Source organism: Harpia harpyja, chromosome 16, assembly GCF_026419915.1.
Source record: "Harpia harpyja isolate bHarHar1 chromosome 16, bHarHar1 primary haplotype, whole genome shotgun sequence".
Lineage (NCBI taxonomy): Eukaryota > Metazoa > Chordata > Aves > Accipitriformes > Accipitridae > Harpia > Harpia harpyja.
In genome coordinates, this window is record NC_068955.1 from 21,227,991 (window position 1) to 21,253,700 (window position 25,710).

The 25,710-nt window shown below is 35.2% G+C and overlaps 1 protein-coding gene across 7 annotated transcripts in view; it reads right to left on the reverse strand.

Annotated features, from left to right (window-relative positions):
• SBF2 (SET binding factor 2) overlaps positions 1–25,710 on the reverse strand; it is a 288,893-nt gene that overhangs the window by 13,144 nt on the left and 250,039 nt on the right. For all 7 annotated transcript variants that reach the window (XM_052810411.1, XM_052810407.1, XM_052810406.1 and 4 more), the window contains 7 exons: positions 23,281–23,465; positions 19,169–19,345; positions 16,063–16,164; positions 14,638–14,823; positions 7,847–7,973; positions 6,390–6,517; positions 4,178–4,411 (listed from right to left, as the gene is read on the reverse strand). In XM_052810411.1, coding sequence (XP_052666371.1) covers positions 4,178–4,411; positions 6,390–6,517; positions 7,847–7,973; positions 14,638–14,823; positions 16,063–16,164; positions 19,169–19,345; positions 23,281–23,465 — 1,139 coding nt within the window. The remainder of the gene's footprint in view (positions 1–4,177; positions 4,412–6,389; positions 6,518–7,846; positions 7,974–14,637; positions 14,824–16,062; positions 16,165–19,168; positions 19,346–23,280; positions 23,466–25,710) is intronic.

Below are 25,710 nucleotides of genomic sequence, written 5' to 3' on the forward strand. Positions count from 1 at the left end.
AACTCCTGGGCTAGAAGGCTCCTGAGACTTTGACTACAGACGGAAAGATGCTGAATGCGTATCCAGTGATGGAACTGCTGCCTCTGTCAAGTGTTCAGACTTGTGTGTGCAACAAGTTGTACATGACTAGTTATTCAATATTTGGAATAAACTTTTTGGTTCAGGGTCCTCTTTGATGGATCAGCCTTTTTGGTACATAACCAAAAGTTATAAACCAGCTCACAATCAGAAGTGCTATTTTTATTGTTTTGCTGTTTATTCATTGACCCCTTACATAACTTTAGTTCTTTACAGCATATATTTACGGCAGAGTTAATTTGGGTGACTGGCATCCTGAAGTGGCATCTTTGAATTTGCCAACCTCTCTCTGAGCAATCACCATCTAGTGTTAAGTGATATAACTGCTTATTTGTAAGAATAGGACATGTAGGTTCATCTCTCACAATTCTTAAAAGTACCAGAATCTGAGCCACTCCCAATGAATTATGGGGACTGAATACCTGTGTAGGAACATTAGCAAATTAGTGGGAAACAGTGGAGATGTGTCTGCCGTCAAGGATTTGACTTGCATTTTCACTGAAATATAGGTAGATTACTACCTCTAATACAACCAGCAACCACGCATATATCACAGAATGATTGAGGTTGGAAGTGACTTCTGGAGGTTGCCAGGTCCAACCCCCCAGTTGCCCAGGACCGTGTCCAGATGGCTCTTGAGTATCTCCAAGGATGGAGACTCCACAACCTCTCTGGGCAACCTGTGCCAGTGCTCGGTCACCCTCACGGTGAAAAAGTGTTTCCTGATGTTCAGATGGAACCTCCCGTGTTTCAGTTTGTGCCCATTGCCTCTGGTCCTGTCATGGGGCACCACTGAAAAGAGTTTGGCTCCATCTTCTTTACACCTTCTCTTCAGTTATCTATATACATTGATAGATTCCCTCCTGAGCCTTCTCTTCCACAGGCTGAACAGTTGCAGCTCTCTCAGCCTTTCCTCATATGAGAGATGCTCCAGTCCCTTAATCAGCTTTGTGGCCATTTGCTGGACTCTCTCCAGCAGCCCCATCTCTCTTTTGTACCAGGGAGCCTAGGACTGGGCATAGTACTCCAGGTTTGGCCTTAGCAGGGCTGAATAGAGGGAAAGGATCACCTGCCTCAACCTGCAGGCAACACCCTTAATACAACTAGCCATTGTTGCTGCAAGGGCACGTTGTTGGCTCATGGTCAGTTTGCTGTTCCCTAGGACCCCCAGGGCTCTTTCTGCAAAGCCGTTTTCCAGCTGGACACCCCCAGCATACATTGGTGCCAGGGTTGTTTCTCCCCAGGTGCAGGACTTTGCACTTCCCTTTGCTGAATGTCACTCAGATAAGTTAGTTCATTTATAATGTATCACAACATACTCAAGTCAAAGGATCATCTGAAGAGCTAGTCTTTATGGGAAGCATTTAACCCAGAACTTTAGCCTGTACTAAAGACATGGCTCTTGGATGTGTTACACTGTGGTATTATCTTATTGAATTTTACAAGCAAGGCAAGCAAGTACTTACAGAAAAAAAGCAGCAGGAACCTCAAAGTTCCTGTCAAATGAGTTGCTTTTGAGTTTTGTGGAGAAATCTACCTTTTTTAAATGGAGAAAATATTTTAAAACTATTTGCAACTAATCTCTGAAAGAAAAAGCGGCATAGGTGTGCTGTTTCACAATTACCTTTAATTTTCTTTAAAAAAATGGATGGATAGCTACTCTTACTATCGGTACCTTGCTTCTGATTTCTATCATACAGAAAGGCCATCAGAAAATGGCCTTAAAGGGAAGTACCTCTGTTTCGATCTGCTTTTGAACATTTATGCCTCCAAAGTACACTTTTGAGAATTTAAGATTTGAACAACCTAGCTCATATTTGTTGGCTGCCTCTGATGTGGTAGAAGTGAATTGAGAAGCTGTATACAGAAATCTGTATTTTAAAATGCATTTTATCATCTACAATCTTTAAAAGGCTTCATTTAGGACTAAACGAATGAAACGTGCAGATTGGTCAACTTCCTAAAACTCAAAACCACAAGGATTTATGGAAACCATAGAGCCATCACACACATCTGGTTAGAGGTGGATTGTTATGTATCCAAAACACATTAGAACATGTACTACAAAAAAAATTACACCTTTTGCTCTTAATAGAAGAGTACCACATTCTGCCAACGAAAATTCTGAATTAAGACACTCAATAACTTCTCTGTTTCAGCTTTACATCCTGAAAAGCACTATCTGGTTTTCAATTGAAAAATATCTTTAGAACAAACAAATTTGGGCTTATCATTATAAACTAAGGGAGACTCAATCTTCCCTAGTAATTTACCATTGCTAAATATGTCTCAGTTCAAACATTTTTTGGATACCAACACATTCTTAATGGATTTATGATTAGAGAGAGGTCTTTCTCCTACATCAGCAATAGCCCTAAATTAACAACTTGTTTTAAAAGAAAGTTCACTTTGCTTTTTAAACTTAGAAGAGTATTTTTTTAACCTTTATACAACCTTTTCAAAGTTTTCCAAACATTCCTCTCCATTGTTATCTTTTATTACTATAATCTAATTCACAAATAACATTTAAACTCTATAAAACCTGACCCACATATCTTTAGAATATAATATGGCTAATTTCCCTGTTATATGGCAGTTTCTCACAGTTGTGGATATGGATAGTTTGGCACCCACCCCAGGAAGAAATGCAGAACATTGTTGCTATATTCCTGATGTACTTCTGGCCTCTAGTTACCTGATATGAAAGCTCTCTGTTTTTTTGCTAAAGAATCCCTGATATGACCCCTCCTGAGAGCCAGATCTTTCTTTGCATTTGTGAAGTTAGAAGCTTTGAGAAGTTCTGGCTACCTTATTTTGAGTCAAGAAGAGTTTTACAAATGATTATTTTATTATTTTTTTTAATTGGGCATTGTTCCTGTGTTTGATCAATTATGACTGGAAGGAATGGACCAAATGAAATTTGAGGAATGTGCCAGAATAAAGGTAACTCTCTAGCAAAAGCAAGTCTATCATCAAGGACTCAAATCCATTCAGAAACTTGGTGCCTTAAGGCTTTGCTAAAAGTCAACTTTCATTCAGGGGAGTTCAGGGACCCACAGCATATTCCAATTTCCCAAGCATTGCAATATTAAGCTCCACAATCCCAGCTTTAATATAAGGTAAAGTCTGCAAATAGTTTTCAAAATAAAAAAACTATACATAGCAATGTGTATCTGAATGTGCATGTGGCTTGAAACAATAGCTCCAGGAAGTGAAGAATGCCCTTGTCATTTTCCTGCACTATGAATTAAGATGATAATCTAAATATGAGGACTGTTAATTAATTATAATCAACCAACAAACATTTAAGAAAATACAGATGTTAAATCATTCTAAATAACTACAACAATTATCCTGATAATGGGATCCTTTTTCATCTTCTAATGAAGAAAGGACAAAACCTAAGCAGGTTACATGAGCCCAAACAAGAAAAAGCCAAAATCAAGCACCTATTTCAAGTTCCAACATATTCTGAATAATCTAAATTTACCAGTTTGGCCCTAGTAAACATGAATAAATAAGAGCAATCATCGAAAGCTTTTTTGAGAAATTTAGGCCAAGATATTCAGTTTATGTTTGTGTATCTGCCTCCCACTTGCTAAAATCAACAAGTGTCAGATTCTGTTTTCTGATCTGTTTGGAAATCTGTGTCTTTGTCATTTTACCACACACCTACTTTAAACTGAGTAGAAAGAGGACAAGAAAGCTAGATTCAACATTTGCCCAAATTAAAATAACAGTTCCTGCATTTCTTATAAAAGGCAACCTAAAAAATTATTATGTTACCTACCTTATTAATTAAAAAAGACAGTGAAAAAATGAATCCATGACTGGCTTTGTCATAGTTATTAACTGCTATTAAAGTGTTCTCCCACAAAAGTGTTCATTCAGAATAATATAAGCTTTGCAGGAAGTCTGATTCCCAGACCAACCATCACTTCTCAAGATCAACCAGTCAGTTTTACTATACACCTGTTTTGACATCTGTCATGATCCTTTTAATAACAGTATATCTACAAGGCAATAACTTAAATAAAAAGTAAGTATGAATTTCATGAGCATAGGAGAACTTACTGTTCTGTGTAATACATGTACTTACATTTAAAAGGCTGCTGATGGCATCAGGTTGTATTTTTTTAACATCATCGTAACATGGCCATACTATTTTCCTCTTAGTCTGAGACAGTGAACCATCTGTTTGGTCAGTTTCCTCTGAAACACTGCATTTTGCAGTTACCATGGTCCAATCATAGGAGGGACCTGTAGCCAAAATCTCTTCTACATAATAATCCCACTTTTTGAGGCTGGACATATTTACATTTGGTTTCAGTGCCTATTTGAAACAAAGTTTTATTATAATGACAGAAAGGAAGTCTTTGAGTTTCAGACTTACGATATGATACAATACTTATATTTTCTAGGTTATTCTAAATTGAACAGTATATTGCACTGGGTGAGTAGTGCTGGAGTTCGATAATTTCCACAGCAAGATCTTGGCTCAGTCTGATCAAAACCTAAAACTAATACTAGCTTTGGGAATATACTGCTCATTTTTATCCTTCTACTAAACCAGGTGCCAACCAAGAACTCTAATTCAGCGTATGTAGTTGGTACCCTCACAGTCTTTGTGCCTCCTGTTAAAGATATAAAAGGCACTTGATAGCAATCACCCTTCAGTTTTTCTCAGCAGAAAATCCAAGACTCTTTACCATCAGAGAAAGGAGACAGGCTCTATAACATAGGTGGACATGCCAATTGGAAAAACCACAGTAACATGAAGTAGGCAGCCAGAGACTGTAGATCTTTCAGGGTAGTTTAAAACAGATCACTTTGTATTAAAAATTTTTTTTTTTCTTTTAATAAATAAGGTAAGACTTTCAGTTTGCATGCACCTTACTTGAAGGTAATTACTGCACCAGGTGAACGGGCAATTTTAAAGTCTGAAGAGTGATGCTCAGTTATAATGACTAATTCTGCTATTATGACTAATTCTGCTACTATGACACATTTCATATGAGGAAAAATAGTTTCTTCTAAAAAAGAGAAAGAAGACACTATCAAAATATCGAAAGCTACTCCTGATTGCTTACTAATCAGGCTACTGCTTACAGCAAAATGGACAGAACATACAGTGAACAAGCAGCTCATCAAGCTCCAAATTCATCACAGTGATGGTTCTACAGAGAAAATGGATGTTTCTCTAAAACAAAGACAGGTGAAGCACTTTCTATCCACTGAATGCCACCCTCTCATTTTCTCCCTCCTCCCTCTTGTACCACCACTTTATTAGGCGAGTATAAGTGTGCGTGTGTGTGGTGCGTGTGTGTGGGTTGAAGGGGGCTGCACTGTTGACTGCAATAATGATCTGATGCTCATTATAGACTCAAAATACCTTAAAGAAAATAATATTTTTTTTCCTTTTTTAAAAATGAGGTCAGTTTATATAGCAGATTTGAGTGCAAGGTGCTACGTATGCTAAGATACAATGTGGTGAAACAACTTGAGGAAAAAGGAAAACCAAGAAACACCAACAAAAATATCAGTGGTGCCATGGCCTCTGAGATGGTGGAGACTGTTCCATCATTATGTTTTCTGGTTACCAGCAGTGGACAGACATGCAAACAAATGATTTATCAGGGTGAAGCTCACTGCTGAAGCAGGAGAGAGCAGCACAGGAGTAAACATCTGTGGGGCAGTGGATGGCAGGAACATCTTAAAACAGCCTTGTTTCCAGAACTACAGTAAGAACAACACCCTATTCTTGCAGTTCCTGAGATATCTTGACTGTTTCTTCCCCGGCTATTGCAGAATTCTATAATGGCAAGCGTATTGTGAATTTTATATAATTATTCAAAACAAAGTCCAATATAGTGGACATATATTATCATTTGAGACAGCGATACAGATAATGTGATACAATCAGATCACTATGAAATGTATTCCATTACAACTCTAAACTCATTTCCCCATAACTGTGGTTTGCAGTATGTAATTTTTTTTTTTAAACAATCTGTGCAAACTTTAAGATTATTTTTATAATCATTCATATAGCTAAATAAAATCAAACAAAGATCTTCATCTACCTCAGCAGGGTGCAAAAATACATGTTCCAGAATTTGGCCCCTTAAATGACACTTCCATAACTAAGATGACTGAGAATATAAGCCTATAAGACACTGCTCCTGTCAATCAAGGTGGGTCAACTTTGTCTGCCAAATGCTTAATTCAGTTGAGAACAATTAAGATATCAAAATGTACTTGAGGAATTGCTCAGAATAACAAACCACCTGTGTTTTTTTTTTAAATCATACCTCTATTTCAGCAGGGGCATAGAGGTAATTGAAGAAAATAGGGCTCCTTTTGTGCATCTTTTCAATACATTCCCAAATACAAATTCCTTTTTTGGCATGTTTATCTCCTTTATCTTCAAACAATGTCCCTAGGGAAAATAATAGCAGCGAAAAGATAGCTTTATGATAATACATAACAAACACTAAAGTACAGCCAAAAGGAATGTCCCAGACTAAATGTATAGTAAAACCTACTAACAAATGCCTCTGTAACAGGAGATTGTACTTGATGAAACAACTGCTGTGCTTTGCAACTGCAACTATTCATTGATATTTATAAGCCTGTTCTGAAATTTACTGAAATACTTGAGTGAATTTATGAATGTCCCTTTCTGCGTGTGGCTATGCTGACTCAGCAGACCACCAAGCCCTGCTAACTGATTCTGCCCCCCACTACCTGAGGTTATCAGCCCTTCCAATCTGCTGGACCAGCTGCACCTGAAATTACTTGCTAACTCATTTCAGGGAAAACATATCAGACTAGACAAATCAGTGCTATCTGAAATGACTTTGGAAGGACATATAGTTTATCCAAAGACTACTGGAAACAGGATTTATATTGCATTAAATGGTATTTGAAAGCAAAATACCCCTAAATAAACAAAGAACACCTCCCTCAAACTGTAGAACCACGTTACAATCCAGGTTGGAAGGAACCACGGGAGGTCATTGACTCCAACTCCTTGCTTTTGTTCAAATAAAGGTAAATAATGGAAATTAACTTTTTTTTTGAAATAAAATGTTTGCTCAAGTTTATTCTGTTCCACAGTTACTACAGTTTTTACGAAAAACATTCAAATTGACCATACGCCATGAGAACCATCCCACAGAGCAGTGAAATTCAGAGCACATAAGTGTTTTGCTTAGTGAACAAGTTCCAAGAACAGCCTCAGTTGTGGTTGTGTAGTCTTATTAAGAGGACTCTGAGGGTAAATAAGGCCTTGGAACCAGTAAGGCTGCACACGATAGATGGAGTAAGAAGCAAATATAAAAGAAGAGAAACACTGAAGAGAATGCGAGAGAAAGAAATGAGAGGTAACAGATGGAAAGGCTTTCCTTTCCTGAAACCTCATGCACTCTCTGGATTCCCAAGGACTTTGTTTCTGTTAAAATAAGGTATTTAGTAGGGGAAACCGAACCATGCAGATCAATTGCTAAAAAACCCTGAGGCATGGCACTAATTTCTTCCACTTTCTCTTAGTCTCACCAGTGGCATGGCTCAGGAATCATTCATTCAGAAAATTCTACATGTTCTTCACCTCCATTTTGCTTTATATTCCTCAAATGGTATTCATTACATCATCACCATGCAATTACTGGACCATCTCAAGCTCGGGCAATTTTTGTAGACCAAATATTGACAAGAAAAATACCGACAACTACAAAACCAATATGCAATAAACAAACATCACGCATACCATGTTCTAGTCTTTCGTAGTCTGAATCCAGAAGAAATGTTTTAAATCGATTTGATATGTGATGAAAAGCCAGAAACTTCAGATAATATTGATTGAACTCAAACTCTGTTGGGTATTGGTTATGGATCTAAAAAAAAAGAAAAAAAAGGAAAAAAAGGGAAAAAAGAGGATATTAAGGTATAATACAAATAGATATGTAAGAAATAATAATGTGAAATATGACAGCAAAATAATTCCCCTGTGAATGCTGACAGCTGTCTTGTCGGTACACACAAATCCTTCTACATTTTGCCTACAAATATTTTAAAGCTAATTAAATTCATGTATTATCTATGCTGCAAAAATGTTTCAGAGCAGATAAAAACCCCAGGATTCTTCAAAGTAATCAAACTGGACAGAAATCTTTCACGATAACTCTTGAGACACCATGTAACTTCATAGGCAAAGATGCTACTTCTGGATGTAGCTGGAAATCAAACTTTAATTGGAAGGTTTTGCAGTGGAGTTCTTGCTATTGCTCAGAACCCAATGTAGCAGACATGTACAGAGGTAATGCTACAAATGATATTCCATCTACCATTACTGAAACAGCTAATTTCTAAAGTACCTGCTAGTCTACACATACTTCTTCCTTTTCAAAATACGCACCAAAATATTACAGTACAAAAAAACCCCCAAAACTTACTGAAGAGGTGTCTTGCCATTATTGTTTTAAAACAGTAAAAACTATGTAACGTCTTAAATTGTTACCCTCAATTAGGCTTGGGATCTAATTCAGTGAATGTCTCCAACAGGAGTCAGGAGCAGATATTTAAGAAGACAATACAAGATTATCAGAGTACAGCACTGTGGGGTAGTTGGCTCTTCACAACTGCTTCCTCTTGAACATTATCAGAAAGAGCCTGGTGTAAGATTTTAAGCATGAAGTTTAACATTCATGGCAAAATTTTTTAGCATTAATTGTTCATGATATTTATACTTGATATCCATACAAAATTCAAGATTCTAAAAATCTTGATGAGATATTGCTCACAGAAATTTCATGTGTTAATTTCAAAATTAAAATTTACTCTTCAAGTAAGTTTATGAACTGTAATCTTTATTTTCAGAATTAAGCATGGTAATTAACTGAAAATTCTTAATTACAATGGAAATAAGTACAGTTTGCAATCAAAAAAGAAATTGCTGATGGAATTTCACATTTGAAATATGTGCCACTGTGCTTTATCTAGCTTCATATCAAACTTAAAAAATACCTTTAGTTCTGCAATCTTCCCGTGTCTCATCTTTTGCATTCCCACCACTCTAATTCTCCCATTCCATCTTTTCTCTCTAATCTCTACTTATCAGTTCCTCAAGAGAGAAACAGGGTTTTTTTAGTAGTTATGGAAACTAGTATTGGACTACTTGAAACTCCTTCTGTTTAGATTTTCACATGTGCCAGCTGAAAAAACCCCCAACCAGCTAAATAAAGAAAAAAAAATATGCATTCAGCAAGGAAAGGTTATCTACCGAATGTACAACAGTGACAGGAAAATCCCTTGAACAGAGCTATAAACACACAGACAGCATTTCAGTCACAGTATTTGTTGTTATCATATCTCAATATTAGCTTGTGGCTATGCATTTAAAATGCTAAGATACTTTAAGATTTCTCAGTTCACTATACCCACACTTACTTTATCCCCACTTCTCCCCTGATACAAATGACTACATTCCTGCATTGTTTTGTAAGAATAAAGCTAAGCAAAATTTTTTCTATAATAAATTCAAGACTTCAACTTCATAGACAAAGTAACTTTTTAGTTCTCTTTAGATGAAAATATAATCCAAGTACACTAATTCTGTTCAAATATGACTTTTGAGCTGAAATCCAACAAGCTTTGCATATGTGTGTGCATTTAGACACATATACACACATGCACAATTACTTTAGTATACATTTTCTCCTTGTGTTAGAAGTTTTCTTCAAGATATTGTAAGAAGAAAAGGCTACATTCTGCTATTTGACAGGACTTATACAGGGTCCTAATTTCTACTTATGGTCCAATAATTATTTTAATACATTTGAAGAGTTACAAGAATAAGCTGCTACTAAAATCCTGTCATGGATCTAGGTGTTGTGAGTGATCCCTTTTCTGAGATTTCTGGAACTACAACTAACTAGAAGTTATAATAATATAATTTACTTTTTAAGTGAAAACAACTATCATCTAAAACATTTCTTTGATAAAGATGAATAATGTAGTTATTGTTATTGTTTGTGTTTTAATGGCTGTGGCTGATTTCAGCACACTTGGAGATGGGAAACATGCCACAGCTAGGTGAAGCGACTACTGTTATTGATGGTTTGTTCAGCTGCAGTGCAGTCTGCAAAATTTAAAACATGGCTAAGCTACCAGGGAAAAAAGCCCCTGATAAAATACAGCTCCAATATCAGAAATGATAAATTAGAAATTTAACATAGGAGAAAATAATTGTATTAATTTAAGCAATTAAAAATAAACATAAAAGAGAGATTTTTATTACTGTAGGCAACATAACCACTTAGGTTGAGGTTAAATATAGTTGGTTTCTCTCTGATAACTCTTTGGTGCTGTTTCAGTTAATTCATTGATTTTAAGGGATATACTAAAAATTTACATGTAAGTAAGAAGCAATGTTTTATACTTTACAATTTCAACACATACCACCTAGAAAGGTAAGTCTACAGGGACAGGGTATCTTCGAAAATTACAACTGCATCATCTTTTAAAATGCTTAATCTCCATAATACATGAACATTTAAAACCTGAGTAAACCGATAGGTGTTTCTAATATTATGATTACAGAAACTCAGTGTTTTAGAATTCTTATTCAAATCACCACGTTCCCAATTAACTTAAATATCTCCTAAATGTATTTAATAATCTTACACTTCTACCAGCCTTCCTTAGTTTTCCAATACACATTGGTTTTGTAATCCCATTATATATAAATATTTACTTAGTTTAATTAAGAAATATAGTACTCCAAAATGTCCTGTGCTAGTAATCACTAAGAGGCTACTCCTGCAAACACTGGAATAAATGAATACATCTACCCTGGGAGTAGCACACTCACCTCCTCTTACACAGGGTGCTGTAACAGAGCTCCTTACTGAGCTTAAAAGAAGTCAGTTCTAGAAAATCATTCAGTTTTAATTATATTTAATAAATTACCAAATAGATACAGAAGAAAAATAAGAAAAGCTTCCTGCAGTGACATCACTTTCATAAATTCAGTCTTCTTAGAAGCAGAGAGAGTATCTGCCAGATGCTGCTATTGTGAAAGAATTATTTTGCGTTAATAATTCAGCTGACACCTGGAGATATTGGCATAAACAATGACTTTTTACAAGATGATACAATTTAGGAATCACTGCTTCATTTGTTTTCTCTGTATCTTTAGTTTAACCCATGACATTTAATGCACATACTGGCTCTATGGTGACTTTCTTACTGCACCTAGTATGTTGAGACTATAATGGTGAGAAATATTTTGAAAGAACCAAATGTTTATTTCCAGGGAATGGGCAGTTTTTTAAAACTGATCATAATATATTCCACTTCAGGGTCAAGTTGCAATCTAATTGGATTCTGTAGTTGTCTAACAAGTTGCACAGAAACCAATGAAACTTAACAGAAATGTTCAAGTACGAACGTTAATTAAATTTATTTTTCATAGTAAATTCCTATGAAACTTCAACCATTAACTTGACTTCAAAAGTAACTTCCCTAGAGTTTACAACCATACTGTTAGAATTTGGTAAGTCAACACTATGCCATCATGAGTTAGAAGACTAATCTTTGTAAGTCTGTTTCTAGAAAATATACTCAGAGTTGCATTCCAAATAAGACTGTAAGTCATTTAGCGTAAAGATTTTTTCTAATAACAGACAACTCTACATTATCTATATTACACTGATTATGCAGTAAAGTTGTGTTCCCATTCCCTTTCTTGGCTGAAGATAACACTGGCTGAAAAGAATATAACCCCTAGACAGCCCTATCTTTCCTCATGAGAAGTTACTGCCTCCTTCAGAATGACCTGCTGAACTGCTTCTAAATCCACACCCATCAAAATAAGACGGTTTTTTCTACCAATTTTTTTCTACCATTTTGATTGGAAAAGGCAGGCAGGTTGACATGAACCCCTTAGCTAACAGACTGGAAGGGTAGTATCTCCATCAGAGAAGAAGTGATGAATAGGTCCAGATGGCCTGCAGGAGGTAATCTTTAGCTGATATAGTTGCAGCCAGGGCATGTGGACACAGCTTAGGACCAAACCCCAGAAAGTACAGATATTTCTGTAAAATGTATCTGTTAATAACTTCTGTACTTTATATTGCCTCTTAAAGATAGAGAAGAGTCAGATACCTAGTGACATGCATCAAAGCTGCTATCTGAGGTGAATTACAAATGCAACGTTCTTCTATTTCCTTGACACATTCACATGTATAGTAGCGATATTTCAGGCACCTTGCAGCTTGAGGTAAAATCATACCTGACAGTTGTTAACAGCAGGGATACATCCCACTTTACATTTCACCCTAACTTTTAAAGCCAGGATGATTATAATCCATTATACCACGTTCTTAGAACTGCAGATTGTGTTAAACATAACTTAAAGAAAAACCAAGAATTTTGCCATGAAGACAGCATGGTACATTCTATCTTATGACAATAAACCAAAATCCTTGAATTTAATTTTTATTTTTGTTCTGGATAACCCATTTGTTTCCAAAGTTTGTGTGACCTCTGGACTCGAGAAAAAATACTGTACAGGTATGGTATGCAAGGATAATTTCCTTGTTTTTCTTTATGCCAACTTTTTAAGATTTATTACAGTAAAACTGGAGCAAAGTATTTCCAGGGTCAGAAAGAGGATGTAGGCTATGTCTACATTAGCAAGTAATTCAGAGCAAAACGAGTACACAAACAGACTGAAGCAGCTGGTGCTGAGGTCCCTGCAGCTATACTACACATTTATTGTTTTATTTTGGACTAGATTTAGTCCAGTTGAGTTGATGACCCCATTGTACATCGATGACACCCATGGTTTTAAGCTAAGTGATGTATCACTGGTTTAGATCCTTTTAAGAGCTGGTGAGTGTTTAGTACGAAGCAGAAATTTTGGGTTAAACTCTTCCAAGAAAAATCTAGTACACATGCACCAAACCAGCATCAACAAATGGTAAGGGGACATGCTGGAGGGTTTAACTTCAAAATTACACTAATGCTTGAAATCAAATGTAGGTTTACTCCATTCTACTAATAGACAGTGTTATCCAGTCAGCTCATTAAAGCTTGGAGAAGACATCTGACAGCAGAGAGAATACAGCACCAGACGAATGATTTACACGCAGAATTGAATGAACGACCAAGTAGATGGGTTTCAGTATTGGAAGACATGGCTATTCTGTTCTGTTGTAGCCACTGCAACTAAGAATTTGTTTTTTCTACTTCAGAAAAGGAGCAATAACCTTAAGCTATTGTAAGGAATAGTTAGTGTGACAACTGGGCAGATTAACTTGTTTGAATGAAAAATGCAGTACTGATTCTCTTTAGAGAAATCTCCCCATTTCAAATAAAAATTAACCTCAGGACCACATTCATTGTGAAATTGATGAAACAGGAGATGTGACAAATACTTCTAAGGTTTTCTAATGGGGAATGCTGTAGGAATCAAACCAAATTCCAAGTATATGATTTATTAACTTGCAAGACAGCAGTAATGCTGGCTGTCAGTGTTTAATGTTGGGATACAAACAAATTTTTTCTTTTCTGCAACATGTTCTTCAGTAAGTCTTTATTCATCTTCTTATAAGCTCATTCATTATCAGTCTCCCATAGATATCTAAAGATTGTTTTTCATTGGTTTAGCAAGTTATTTAATCTGTTGACTTTGCTTGCAGCAAAGTAAGTCTACTTGCTGACTTCTCTTTCATGGTCTACTTCATACAAGTATTCATTATGAATGTCTGTTCCCAGTAAGGTGGCTGGTGCTTTAACAGTCATCTTCTGTGAGAGACAGTTTAATAAAGTCCAGGAGTCTTTTCAGCTTTTTCAGTGAGAAAAATGAGAGAAGTGGAAGAAGACAGACATATGGACAAGAGGAACTATGCAAGCTCCTATCTTGTGTTTGCATACACAGAGACTCTGAAAAGCATTTATATTTACTGGTTTGAGATGAAGAAAAGGACAGACTTTAGAATTAACCTGAAATGAGTGTAACATTCTTAACCTAACTTCTTCCTACAGGACATAACCATTGGTGTTCATCTGCTTCTGAACATGCAGTATATATAAAAATAATAACATCTCAGGACCCCTGGTTTATAGCTTGTTGCTTCCAGAACTAATGGAGTACAAGGCCTCTTCAAAGTCCACCATCAAGTACAAGGGATTAAAAACTGTCTAGTCACCGTACTAACAATCAGTCAATTTCTTCTTCTGAATAAAGGTACTCCAGACTGCCAAAAGCCAGTCTTAAGCTTAAAAAAATTCTATTTGAAATCTCTGCATAAATGACCTTAAAAGATCCATAATGCCAACCATCCCTCTTAGTCTGTTTTGTGTGGATGGGTCAGTCTCCTCTAGGCAACCATGCTAGCTCTTCCTGAGGTGAAATCCATTCGCTTTAATAAAACCTAGAGGAGGAGGTTACTAGTCTTCTCTCAAGCCATTATCTATAACATCTGAAATAGTGGCATCTACACACTTATTTATGAACTCTTCTGGTAAACTAAAATTAGATGGAGATTGACTTACCTGATGCACACAGTCTAAAAACTGTAAGAAAACAGGAGCAAATCCACTACCCTGACAATTGAGAGTCAGATTACTACGTTGACTGAATTTATGACCAAAAGAGAGCCATTCTTTTTCCACCAGCATTCGGAAGCCTTCAAGTGTCCTATAGAAGGGATCACTGAGTAACTGCACCAGAGATACTACCTAGATCACAAGACAGGATATACTGTGTTAAGAGTGACAGAAGTTAGGAGAACACTTTAGTCAATGAATATAAATATTCCATAATCTGTTTATAGTTCAAGGAAACAAAAGCCTTCATATGAACTCAATTACAAGTATTTTACCACATACATTAAGTATTTTTATAAAACAAACCAAATACTATCTCACATGAAAAAGCTTTGATTAAACTGAGACTTTACAATATCTGTAAAAGTCAAACTTGAGCAACTATAGAATTTGGAAGTCATTATAATGCTTACCAAGTTTAAATTATATTTGAAATAAAACCACTTTCATTAATTAAATAAGGATAATAAATTTTTATAAAATAGTATCTGCTACCTCAGCAAATAAAGTGTTAAATAATTGGTCCTCAGGGTGACTTTAGTGTTTCTGCAGTGTTGCCATGCTATGGTGCTCATCAGCCAACTTCAGTTTTTTTTTTATAGACAGCATCTCAGGAGACTTTAAAATGGAGCACAGACTTCTTTCACTTCCAGCTACATATGTCCCCATCTCTATTCTTCATTGTTTGACAATAATTCCAATAATTATGTTAACATGCTTTTGTAGGTTTGTTTACCTGGTATCAGGATGCTGGCTGCACATGAAGTTTTTATTTACTAGAATTATGGACATCTGTTTATCTTCTGAATTATGAAGCAACTACATGGACACAATGCATCCATTAAATGAGGCAGTGGGTCTTCATTCACCTCATTTATAGCTTGTTTCAGAAAGTTATCTGTTGTGGTGATCTGTCCTTGCAGCAGGTGTTAGAGTCACTTTGGCACAAATTTAGTTTTCTCCTTGTGTGTGGTCTCTTAACTTCATTTATGGAAAGTGAATGGCAAGAGAAAGAATTCCTCTCCTTCCCTCCTGTGTTTAAAGTGTACTATGTTTACATAGATAAATGAACAGTTGTGGCAACTTTCAGCTTTCATTCTTACATATGGTCAGGTGCAGGAATGCAGATTTTATATCTAAGCCGTAGAACTGTAAGCCCATCAGGACCTTTAGAACAAATTCATTTTAAGGAACTCTTTCATGGTATAAATTGCAAATGAATGCAAGGATTCATGCATTCTAGTTTCTCCTCTGCTGCCACAACACAAATTTATTAATGTTATACCAAATTATCAGTCACTTGTGTGAAAAAGTATTGCCTGGTATTTTTTCTTAATATTTAGCTATTTCAAGGTTTTAATAGCAGCTTACTTGCGCAGTAATATCCCAGCCATCTTCCAAACAAATCATAACAGAAGAACCATTTTCCAGGAGCTCAGAGATGATCACACCCAACTGCATTATCCTGTGAAGCTATAAAGTATTACAAATAAGTAAAGTATAAATTTCTAGATATTATCAATAAATAGAATCTTTTCATATTTAATATTAAAATATGTATTCTGAAATCTTCATATAGCACAGAGAAATGCTGTGGGATGCAACAGGTTAGAAAGCTACAAAATGTAACAGTCTCAGGATTTTCATCTGAACTACAACAAAACTAAGCAAAAATTTGAAGATAGGAACTTAAAACTATTAAAACCAACGAGTACTGTAATAAAATAGCTGTCATAAAAAGGAGAATGGGAACAACATAGTTGACAGATTTATTGTACAGAAATTCCATCCTGGGCTTAACACTAAAATCGTTTCCTGTGAAATGTTAAGGTTCCATAAAGTCACTAAATACTTTGATGGGAGAACCCATGCAAGATATTTACAAGGTATTTCTAATGCTCAATCCCATGGAAGTTGGAAATTAATGAACTGAATAATAATAACAACAACAAAAAACCACAGACCTAAAACCAAACACATAAAAATCCTATTTCTATAATCTGGAAATAGTTTAGATAGATTAAACAGTGTTTCTTATGCTTGGGCAGACTGGCTAAAACATATGGAAAGAGGACACATTAATTATTTGCATTCTAATATTCATTATGCAGTGATACTAAAATTCCTTGAGCAGGTGGTTTAGTTAATTTCTCTGTGAAGCGTTACTGACTTGAACGAGATTGATTCAAACATGATAGGTATAAGCAGGATAAAAAATTTAGGTGAATTTGAGCAATTTTATCTTACTATGAGACTTCACATTACTATTACTAAAAGGAAAATCTATATGATGTTTCTACCATTTTTGTCATACTACGACAGCATTCTTGGTAAACAACATAATAGACAATATGTAAGCAATTCAGCTTTTTACAGTAGAATGAAACTGCTGTTTGCAGAGCACTGAATACAATCCAACCAATAGCAGCAGTAGGAAAGACGAAAGCCTGAAAGAAGGGAGAAAGCAGTACAGGAAAACAAATAAAAGATGGCAAGAGACATCTAAGATCATTTATGCAGGGGAAAAAAAGTAAGTTCAGAAAGTACAGAAGGCACAGGAAAGTGACTCAGGGAGAACAAAATTAAATTGGAGAAAGTAAGAGGAAAAAAGATCAATCAAACAACAGTTAAAACCTAGAAAATTCATCCTGCTTTAGGGCAGTCTGTTTTTTTCCTCTTAAAAAAAGCCCAATCCTATGAATATTACCATGGAAATTGTGATGGAAAACACTTAACTCCTCTGAACATTCACATAGCCATTACTTAGAAAATAAACTCATTTTCCTGTAATTTTTAATAGGAAAAGATTGAAAAGAGCACCACTTTTAAAACCTAGCAGTTTGTTTATTGTTCTATACTTTCTTAGGCAGTAGAATAGAAGAAAGGCTATTTTTTGCTGTCCTTAATGAAGAAACCGATATGCAATCTGATTACAGATTCAATATAAAAAAAAATACAAAATCCTATTTTTATCATTTGTATTCAGAAGATAGGGCAGCACTTCAAATTTCTTATGTATTCACATCCCTATAAAGAAATATTTAGCCTATACAGTGTTAAAATCAATACTGTGTAACTTCTATTGCCCAGGAGAGGAAAGCTTAATACAATAAAAACAAAGTTCCGAAATGACAGATCTACGTTCCTTCACAGGAATAGCAGAAAATGTGTCAAATCAGTCATAAATTAACTTTATCATGTAAGTCACATGTGACTTGATGTAAACCACAGAAATGTGGTTCAAATGTCACACAGCTAGTGTGTGACATTACGATCTAGTCTTGAGCAGAGAGTGATACGCTATTACTTTTCCTCTCAAATATGCCAAAAGAACGTAATTCCAATGTTCTAATCTCCCCTTGATCTCTGTGCTGCTATAGGGACATGTTTATTTCATCAAAGTGACATTCAGTTCATTTATTTATGCTTATCAACTTGCTCAACTACTCTGTGATTGAAAATGTTCACATGATGAGGGAGTCAAGGTTTCATGCTCTTTCCACTTCTCCTCTTCTTGAAGAACATGGTGGCCAGACACAGCAATGACCAGCTCCTATGCTCTCTAAGGAGTGATCACACCTCAAGGGAAGAAGTTAAGGCACTCCTTGCACTGTAGCACATTTCAAGCAAGAGTACATTTTCTGATGCGTAATTACTGAAATGACTGTGTTACATGTATTTCCTCCTTAAGAAATCAGTATAAGAGTCTATTCTGTTTTCTTTGATTAATTGCATTTGAGAAGAATATATTCAGCAGAGGGTTCCAAACATAACACGCAACTGTTAAAAAACATTCACTATAATTCAAATGGTTTTAGATTTACAAAGAGCTGACTTTGGCACATCCTTCTTAATTTGAATCTTGCAAAGTTACTTCTAGTCTTGCCTTCGTTTGGTTAATCTTTATGTAAGGGAATATGGGATAGGGAAGTAAAGGAACAGATTCAGAGAGAACAGATTAACACACACACAATCCCCTCTCCCCCGCAAACACTTCCCCATATCCCACAACAAGTAACAGATGCTAGCTTATTTGTTAAATACTTGTGCATATGGAAATCCAGGGTGGGAACGTGTACGAAGAGTAGAATATTAGTTTTAAAACCAAAAGGCTCGTTTATTGTTCTATATTTTTTTCTGATTTTTAAAATATATAAAATAAGAAAAAGGAGTTAAAATGAAGACCATAAATCTATGTAGGCAGAAAAAATGGTCATCTTTACTTGCGTACGTGTTCCATGTTACAAACCATAAATTATGTTATACAAAAATGCCTCTCACATTTGTAAATGTTATGATTGTATTAAAATAATAATGCTTATGTAATGACAGAATTGATAGAATGCAAAACAATTAAAATGAATGAAGAAGAACAGCTGGTTAGAACACAATAGTTCTCTGTCAGAAGAGCCTGAAATTTATTTTGTGTTAGCAGTACTGCATATAGATTATTAGAAGTACCTGTCATATAAATTACCTGTGGGAACCACTCTGACTCCCCAAGTGCTTTAAGAAATGTTGCCTCAGAATCTGTAGGAATAGTGCTGGGAACACAAGCTCTCATCAGCTTTTTAAAGCTTGCCTTTGTCTGTCGGATGTCACTGAATTCAACAGGAACAAATTCACAATTCAAAGCAAAATCAAGTTTGAATCCCTGTTTGAAAAGGACAACAGCAGATGTAATTTAAAAGGGAAGCATATTTTTCACTTACAGTCTTGTTAAATCTCAAAGTCTTGCCTGCTTTATTGCTAAATATTTCAATTCCTAATTAAAAATCTGTTTAGTTAAACACCTGCCCAGGATAATAAAAATCCTTAAAACACTTGCAAAATGTACCATAATAAAGTACCCATCTACTATTCATAACAGCAGAATGTACTGCACAGCAGTCATATGTTTAATAATAATAATTATAGTAATAATAGTAGTAAAAAACCAAAGTCGAGTGATAAATCTATTGAGTTCTTTATACACAACATCATGTGCTTCCTTTAAAATTTTTAAAGCAAAGTAACAATAAATAAATAAAAATTAAAATAACTGCATGGATGACATACCAACAGTGCAGGACAGATCTAGTAGTTCAATAAAGCAGGAAAAAAGTAACCCCCAAATCCAAAAAGAACCCCCAAAACTGCAAACTAGCTGACTCATCTAAGTGGTCACTGCACATTGAGACAGTTTTTTGTCTAAAGTACCTAGTTCAACACAGAATAGCAGTCAGGGAATAGCTGATATAATTTCCAAGAGGTATGTGAGATTTTCCTAGCAGAATTCTTCATGTTTTGTTTTACTTACTGCACTTAGAAAATGAGCAATAAGAGAGGACTTAATTAAGAGATCAAGTTAGCTAACAGAAGAAAAAGAACTATGATGAAAAGGATAATATGGAGAACATTATTAGGAAAAACAATTCTCATGTGCGAAGCATCACTGAAGATCTTCCCAGCAAACTTTTTCAGTTTTCTTCAGAAATTCTCTTTCTGGAATTAAACTTGGCCTGCAAATAATCTTCATTAAGTTGCTTCATAGGATGCCAAGCAAAAATGTAGGAAAGTGAAAGCTCAGATTTAGTTCTGTTTATATTTTGGCATGGTTCAAAAATAAATTCAATAGCTCAGCTAGCAAACTTGCTTTTTTAGAATGCTAAGTTGTAATAATGTATGATAAAAGCAATCAAGAAAAGTAGCACAATTTCCTTAAAATGTTATATATTTCTGTTTGTACCATCAATTTATGTGACATGATATTTAGCAGAATAAAGCAGGTCCTTATAGGAATCAACATCAGTAATGCATGCTCTGCCAAGCCCTTTACAAAATCAGCAAATTCCAAGTTAGTAGGATGCTAACAAAAGCTAGGAAAAGACTTCACAATCAAAAATCAACACGATTTCTTTATACAAAAACAAAAGTTGAATTGATCTTATCGAACAGATACAAATCAGTGAGAGAAGGTTCAAAACAATCACTTAATCACTATGTAATTTTATTCTTATATTTGCTAACACAATACACTTTTCCTTAGAAATGCCCAGAGATGACTCATCTTCTGCAAAATTATATTATTAAACAAAACAACAAAAAAAAGTGAAAAACCCGTAAACTCTAAACCAGCAAGGAAATCATACAGCATAAAGTAAGGATCCTTGAAGTATTGATTTTTAAACTATTTCCAAATTATATATATCCTACTGGACTTCAGACTGTTTCATGTTGATCTTGTCCAATGCTTGTTGTTTGTACATCCAATAGTCAGCTCTTTTCATATTCTGCTTAACAATACACACCTGTATGGTAATATATTAAAAATGTTTTAATCTATACCAAGCACTAACATATTATCCCCACCCAGTTTGTGACTGCTGATACATTAAACAACTTCCATTTTTTGCACAAGTGGTCTAAAGGGTCACTTCAAAGCGGCAGACTAAAGAAGTTTCTACTACATATCTTTAGATACATGATTGAACTCTTCACTTATCATTCGTTCAGAAATCAAACAAATAGAAACGTGAATAATTGTCACTACTGGATTATGGCAATTTAATTCTATGCAATCATTTCTTCTGCATTACTCTTCCTGTATTCCTTTTCATCAAAGTATCTCCTTTGCCAGAGCCTTCTGGGGGTTACGGTTATAAAAGAAGACTTAACAAGATGAAAAATTGATATGAATAGACCTGTTTGAAAACTTTGGGAAGAACGTTCTCCAGAAAAGCAAATTAAAATGCCAACTCAATAAAACTGAAAAATTTTGCAGGAAAATAAACAGTTTTCTTATTGTTCGAAAGAACAGTTTGTTCTAATAATGATAAATGATGTTTACTTTCGAAATTTCTGTTTAGTCATGTTATATTCTGATGCTTTGTTATATTAAATCAGAACACTTTGATTATAGACTTAACAGGATATTTCTGTAAATTATCATTATGCTAATTATATTAGAAAGCAATAGAATGTCAAAAACCTAGTTAAAAATGACTACTTTGTGTACCACTGTGTAATGAAGAAACCAAAAGGAAAATGAATTTGCAAACCAATGATAAAAGGCACAGTAAAAATGGAATAAGAACTAATACCTGTTATATAACCATCACTTAAAAATACAACCGAAAATACAAATAACGTACAAAAGAACATTTGAAATTACAAAAAGTCAAAATAGAAAAACATTTGCAAAGAATTTTTGATTCACCATTCTGATACAGCATGATTCTTCCATCTCCTGATATAACATAATTTCAGAAAGAAGTGAATACTGATGTATTTTCCTACTACCAATAACTTTTTGAAGTTATATACTTCAAAAAATACATATTTTATGTATGCTTATATTTTGAATAAGAAAGTAGTAAACAATTGATTTTTCAATCTTTGAATGCAGAGATTAAAAAAAATAATCTGCAAACGTTTTCTGAAAAAAAGTAAAACTACCAAGAATTAATGTTTCTTAAACAACTGCATCTGAAACACTAAAATCTACCCAAAAAGGTGTACGAAACTGTAGACATCATGGTCCTCTTCATGTAATCAAATCAGGATGGACAGATTTCTGAGTTGGCCTTATTCACATCAATTTGGCTTCAAGCGAGTTCAAGTGCTGCCCACAGTAATGAAGGTTTTCTCTGGTAATCGCTTTCCTGACTAACAACATTCCATTTGCTTCATAACATATTTCAACACATCAGGAAAAATAAAATTACACTTTAAATTACCAAATAAGTCTGTTTCACGTTTCCCAAAATAGAAATCACCGAGATGACAACTCAGCTGAACAACAGATGAGTAGTCAGCAGAATCAGAGTACAGTAGTATGTATTTAGATGTAATTAAGTGTGTCTCTGAAAGCAAGAACTTACAGATACGGAACTCCAGCGCTTCCCTTGGAATAGCTCTGAACAGTCTCTGAAAGGAGCAGCAAGCTCCACTGCCGCTAAACCAGCCCCACTCCATTTGCCTACAGTCCCATCATTCATCTTTATCCCCGCAGCTACACTGAGCAGACCCAAACTCTGCTGCCCTTGTTCCCTGCAAAGCCAATGCAGGCAGACAGTTGAGACAGCAAAGACATGGTGACTTCTGAATATGAAGGCTTTGCTGGATGCTCTGTTGCCTAGCAATAATGTATTGCCTTCCTAGCCATGTCTTTCCCAATTTGAGTGCTCTTACCTTGTACAAAAGCTATTCCATTCCTCTAGACATCTGTTACCCATCTTTGTATCTCTTAGCTCTACTACACGTCAGCACTTGACCAAAAGTGACAAATAGGGCTCTACTCGCAGAACTTTTGTGAGTTTGAGCCTGATCTTTAACTGCTCTTTAAGATAATTTAGTATATTCTAATTTATGTTAACTTGGTTGTATTACATAACCACAGAGCTTGATTTCCCCCCTCCCCAGCCGCCACCAAGTTACACAGCATTAATTGTTATTCTGCTTACAGGAATAATCCTCATAAGGGTTTACACCTTTAGGACAGCTATCCATCCGCTTTATCTACAATATTATTTACTATTTTGTATCAGGGTTATTAAACTCAAGCCAAGGAAAAACTATGTTAACATTAAAAGAAAAAAGTGCCATTACCCGTAACTGAGATTTTTCTCCAAATATGTAGAGAGCTGCTTGCCGTCTCAAAAGCTGACTTTGCAGAAAAGTGCTGCTACTGTAGGAAGTGGTGTTATCTTTCCCTGCAAGTCTTGCACCAACATCAATGAATGGAGTCTGAGTGTTGATAAACCGGTTGCTTGAACGAAGACTTGCCCATACACCTTCACAAAGATGAAAAATATTTAAAAACCTCTTTGTGTGAGACACTGGAGATCATAATTATTAAGGCTAAAACACAATTAGGAAAGTAGAGTGCTTAAACATGTCATTTGCATCCCTCATAGGACATAATAAACAGCAGGTAGTGGAAAGAAATATTTTCATCACAAAATTTGTCAAAAGCATCCTACTGCATTGTCATTTAACAGCACTTTCTATTGGAGAGAAAATGGTTGCTAAGATATCACTAATATGATAAAATGAATCACAACTTGCAAGTAATTAACATCCATTTAAGTGTTTGGAAATGAAATTGCTAGTGGTGTTCTTTTCAGAGATAAGGACAAAAATTTGATTTACTTCCTTGTCAAAGGCACATTGTTTTGGAAGTCTAACTAGTAGAAATATTATATAATAATTTTCTTCAAAACCAGAAATAGTATCACTTAAAATTCCATTATCTAGAATTCTTTTGTTCCTTTTGCCTTACACAATGTAATAGTATCAACCGTATCGTATTATAATGAAAATGTATGCAAGGATGATCAATTCAAATATTACATTTCAGGATAAAGTATTCCACATTTACTCTTGAAATGCCATGATTAAAATGCAGAATGCCATGAATTTTAGTTTTTAATTGTCCCTGTCTAATGGACAATTAGAAACGAAACTGAATCTAAGGAGGTGGTTTTTTTAATTGTGTGTTTCATGACTATATTCTAGCAGATGTGAATACAGTACAGTTGTGTGAGTAGAGAGAAGGATGCCCAGAAGATCCTAGAAGTTTTAATCTGGCAGTTAAGATAGCCATTACTCTGGCAGAAGGGAATGGTACAGAAATCTCAAAGCTAGCAACAACATGAGGTGGAAACAGTGCAGTGTGACATGGAACCACAGACTTGCATTTGAAAGCAGCACAGCAATATTTGAATGCCATTGTACCAACCTAATAACCTGTGCCTCTCAACAGCAATTTTAGTTTGCATGTTGTGCCTTGCTGATGCAGCTATATTGTCATTTCCAGAGGAGGCAATTCCTACAGCACACAAACATGCTCTGATCTGATCATGCTTAACCAAGTTTTGTGATTTCAACATAAGTTAAAGTACTGATAAACCAGGCTGCCAAGGCCTGTTTAGCACTAGCAGAAAAAGACAACTAGTAAATATTTTTCTGTTCCTTATGCCTTAGTTAGTAACAATGATTTTGTGAGACTGCTTTTGTGTGTCCAATGTGAGGTATGTGAAAGGTACTCGATTTCCAGAATATAAACAGCACTACTTGAAAATCAAATCCCTTAAAGTATACTACATTTGGCATTCAAATGGCAGCGTGAAATTCTTTAACCCAATATGCAGTAAACCAGATTTTCAGAAGACAATCTTGTCCATAGATCTGTGAAGCAAGATATCAAAAAACGGCACCAGAAATACCTTGTAGTAGTAGAAATTTAGATACTACAGTACCAACCCGCCCCCCCCCCAACCCCTTCAGGAAAATCCAATAATATGCACAGTTAACATTTCTTGCATAGAAGTAAAAGAGCTGCAGAAAACAGTAAAATTCCACTGAGGTAGCTCAACCAGCAAAATAATTTTATTCTATTTTTTAGAAGCAGGATTATGGTTCTATTAAAGAAAAATTCTATACAGTAATCCTCAGCAGGGACTTGTCTGTACAGTTTAGCTTGTCTGTCTGCCTGTCTGCCTGTCTGCTAGTCTTAGATGTGAGCAAACAAATAGGAGTAACTGAGAACGGTTGGCTAGGAACGTATGAATTGGTAACAGTTCTAAACAATTTCCACTTCAAAGACAGCCAGTTTTATAAATACCTCACATAATAAAGTAGTATGTGTAGTATAAACTTTTGTTCCACATCTCAACTACTACAGCTGAAATAATAAAGACTTCAGCAAGCAGAAATCACAGCAAGCATTTAATAAGAGAAAAAAATTCTTGTTCATTTTGTATGAAAAAACGCTAGCTCCAACACAGACAACTGTCCCCAAAGATGATACATTCAAAAATACACAGTGTCACTTTCTAACATTTTACAAATGCAGGCCATCATTAGTGCCTGTAGCACATCAAAAGTAACAAAACTGGTTACAAATACATGCAGATGAACATGTTTACCAGTGATGGATAACAGTGATTAAAAGACACAATTATATTCCTATTCTAATTCTGCCTAATATCTTATTTTTTGTTAGCAGTATCTAGCTTTCATTATTTGGCATATACC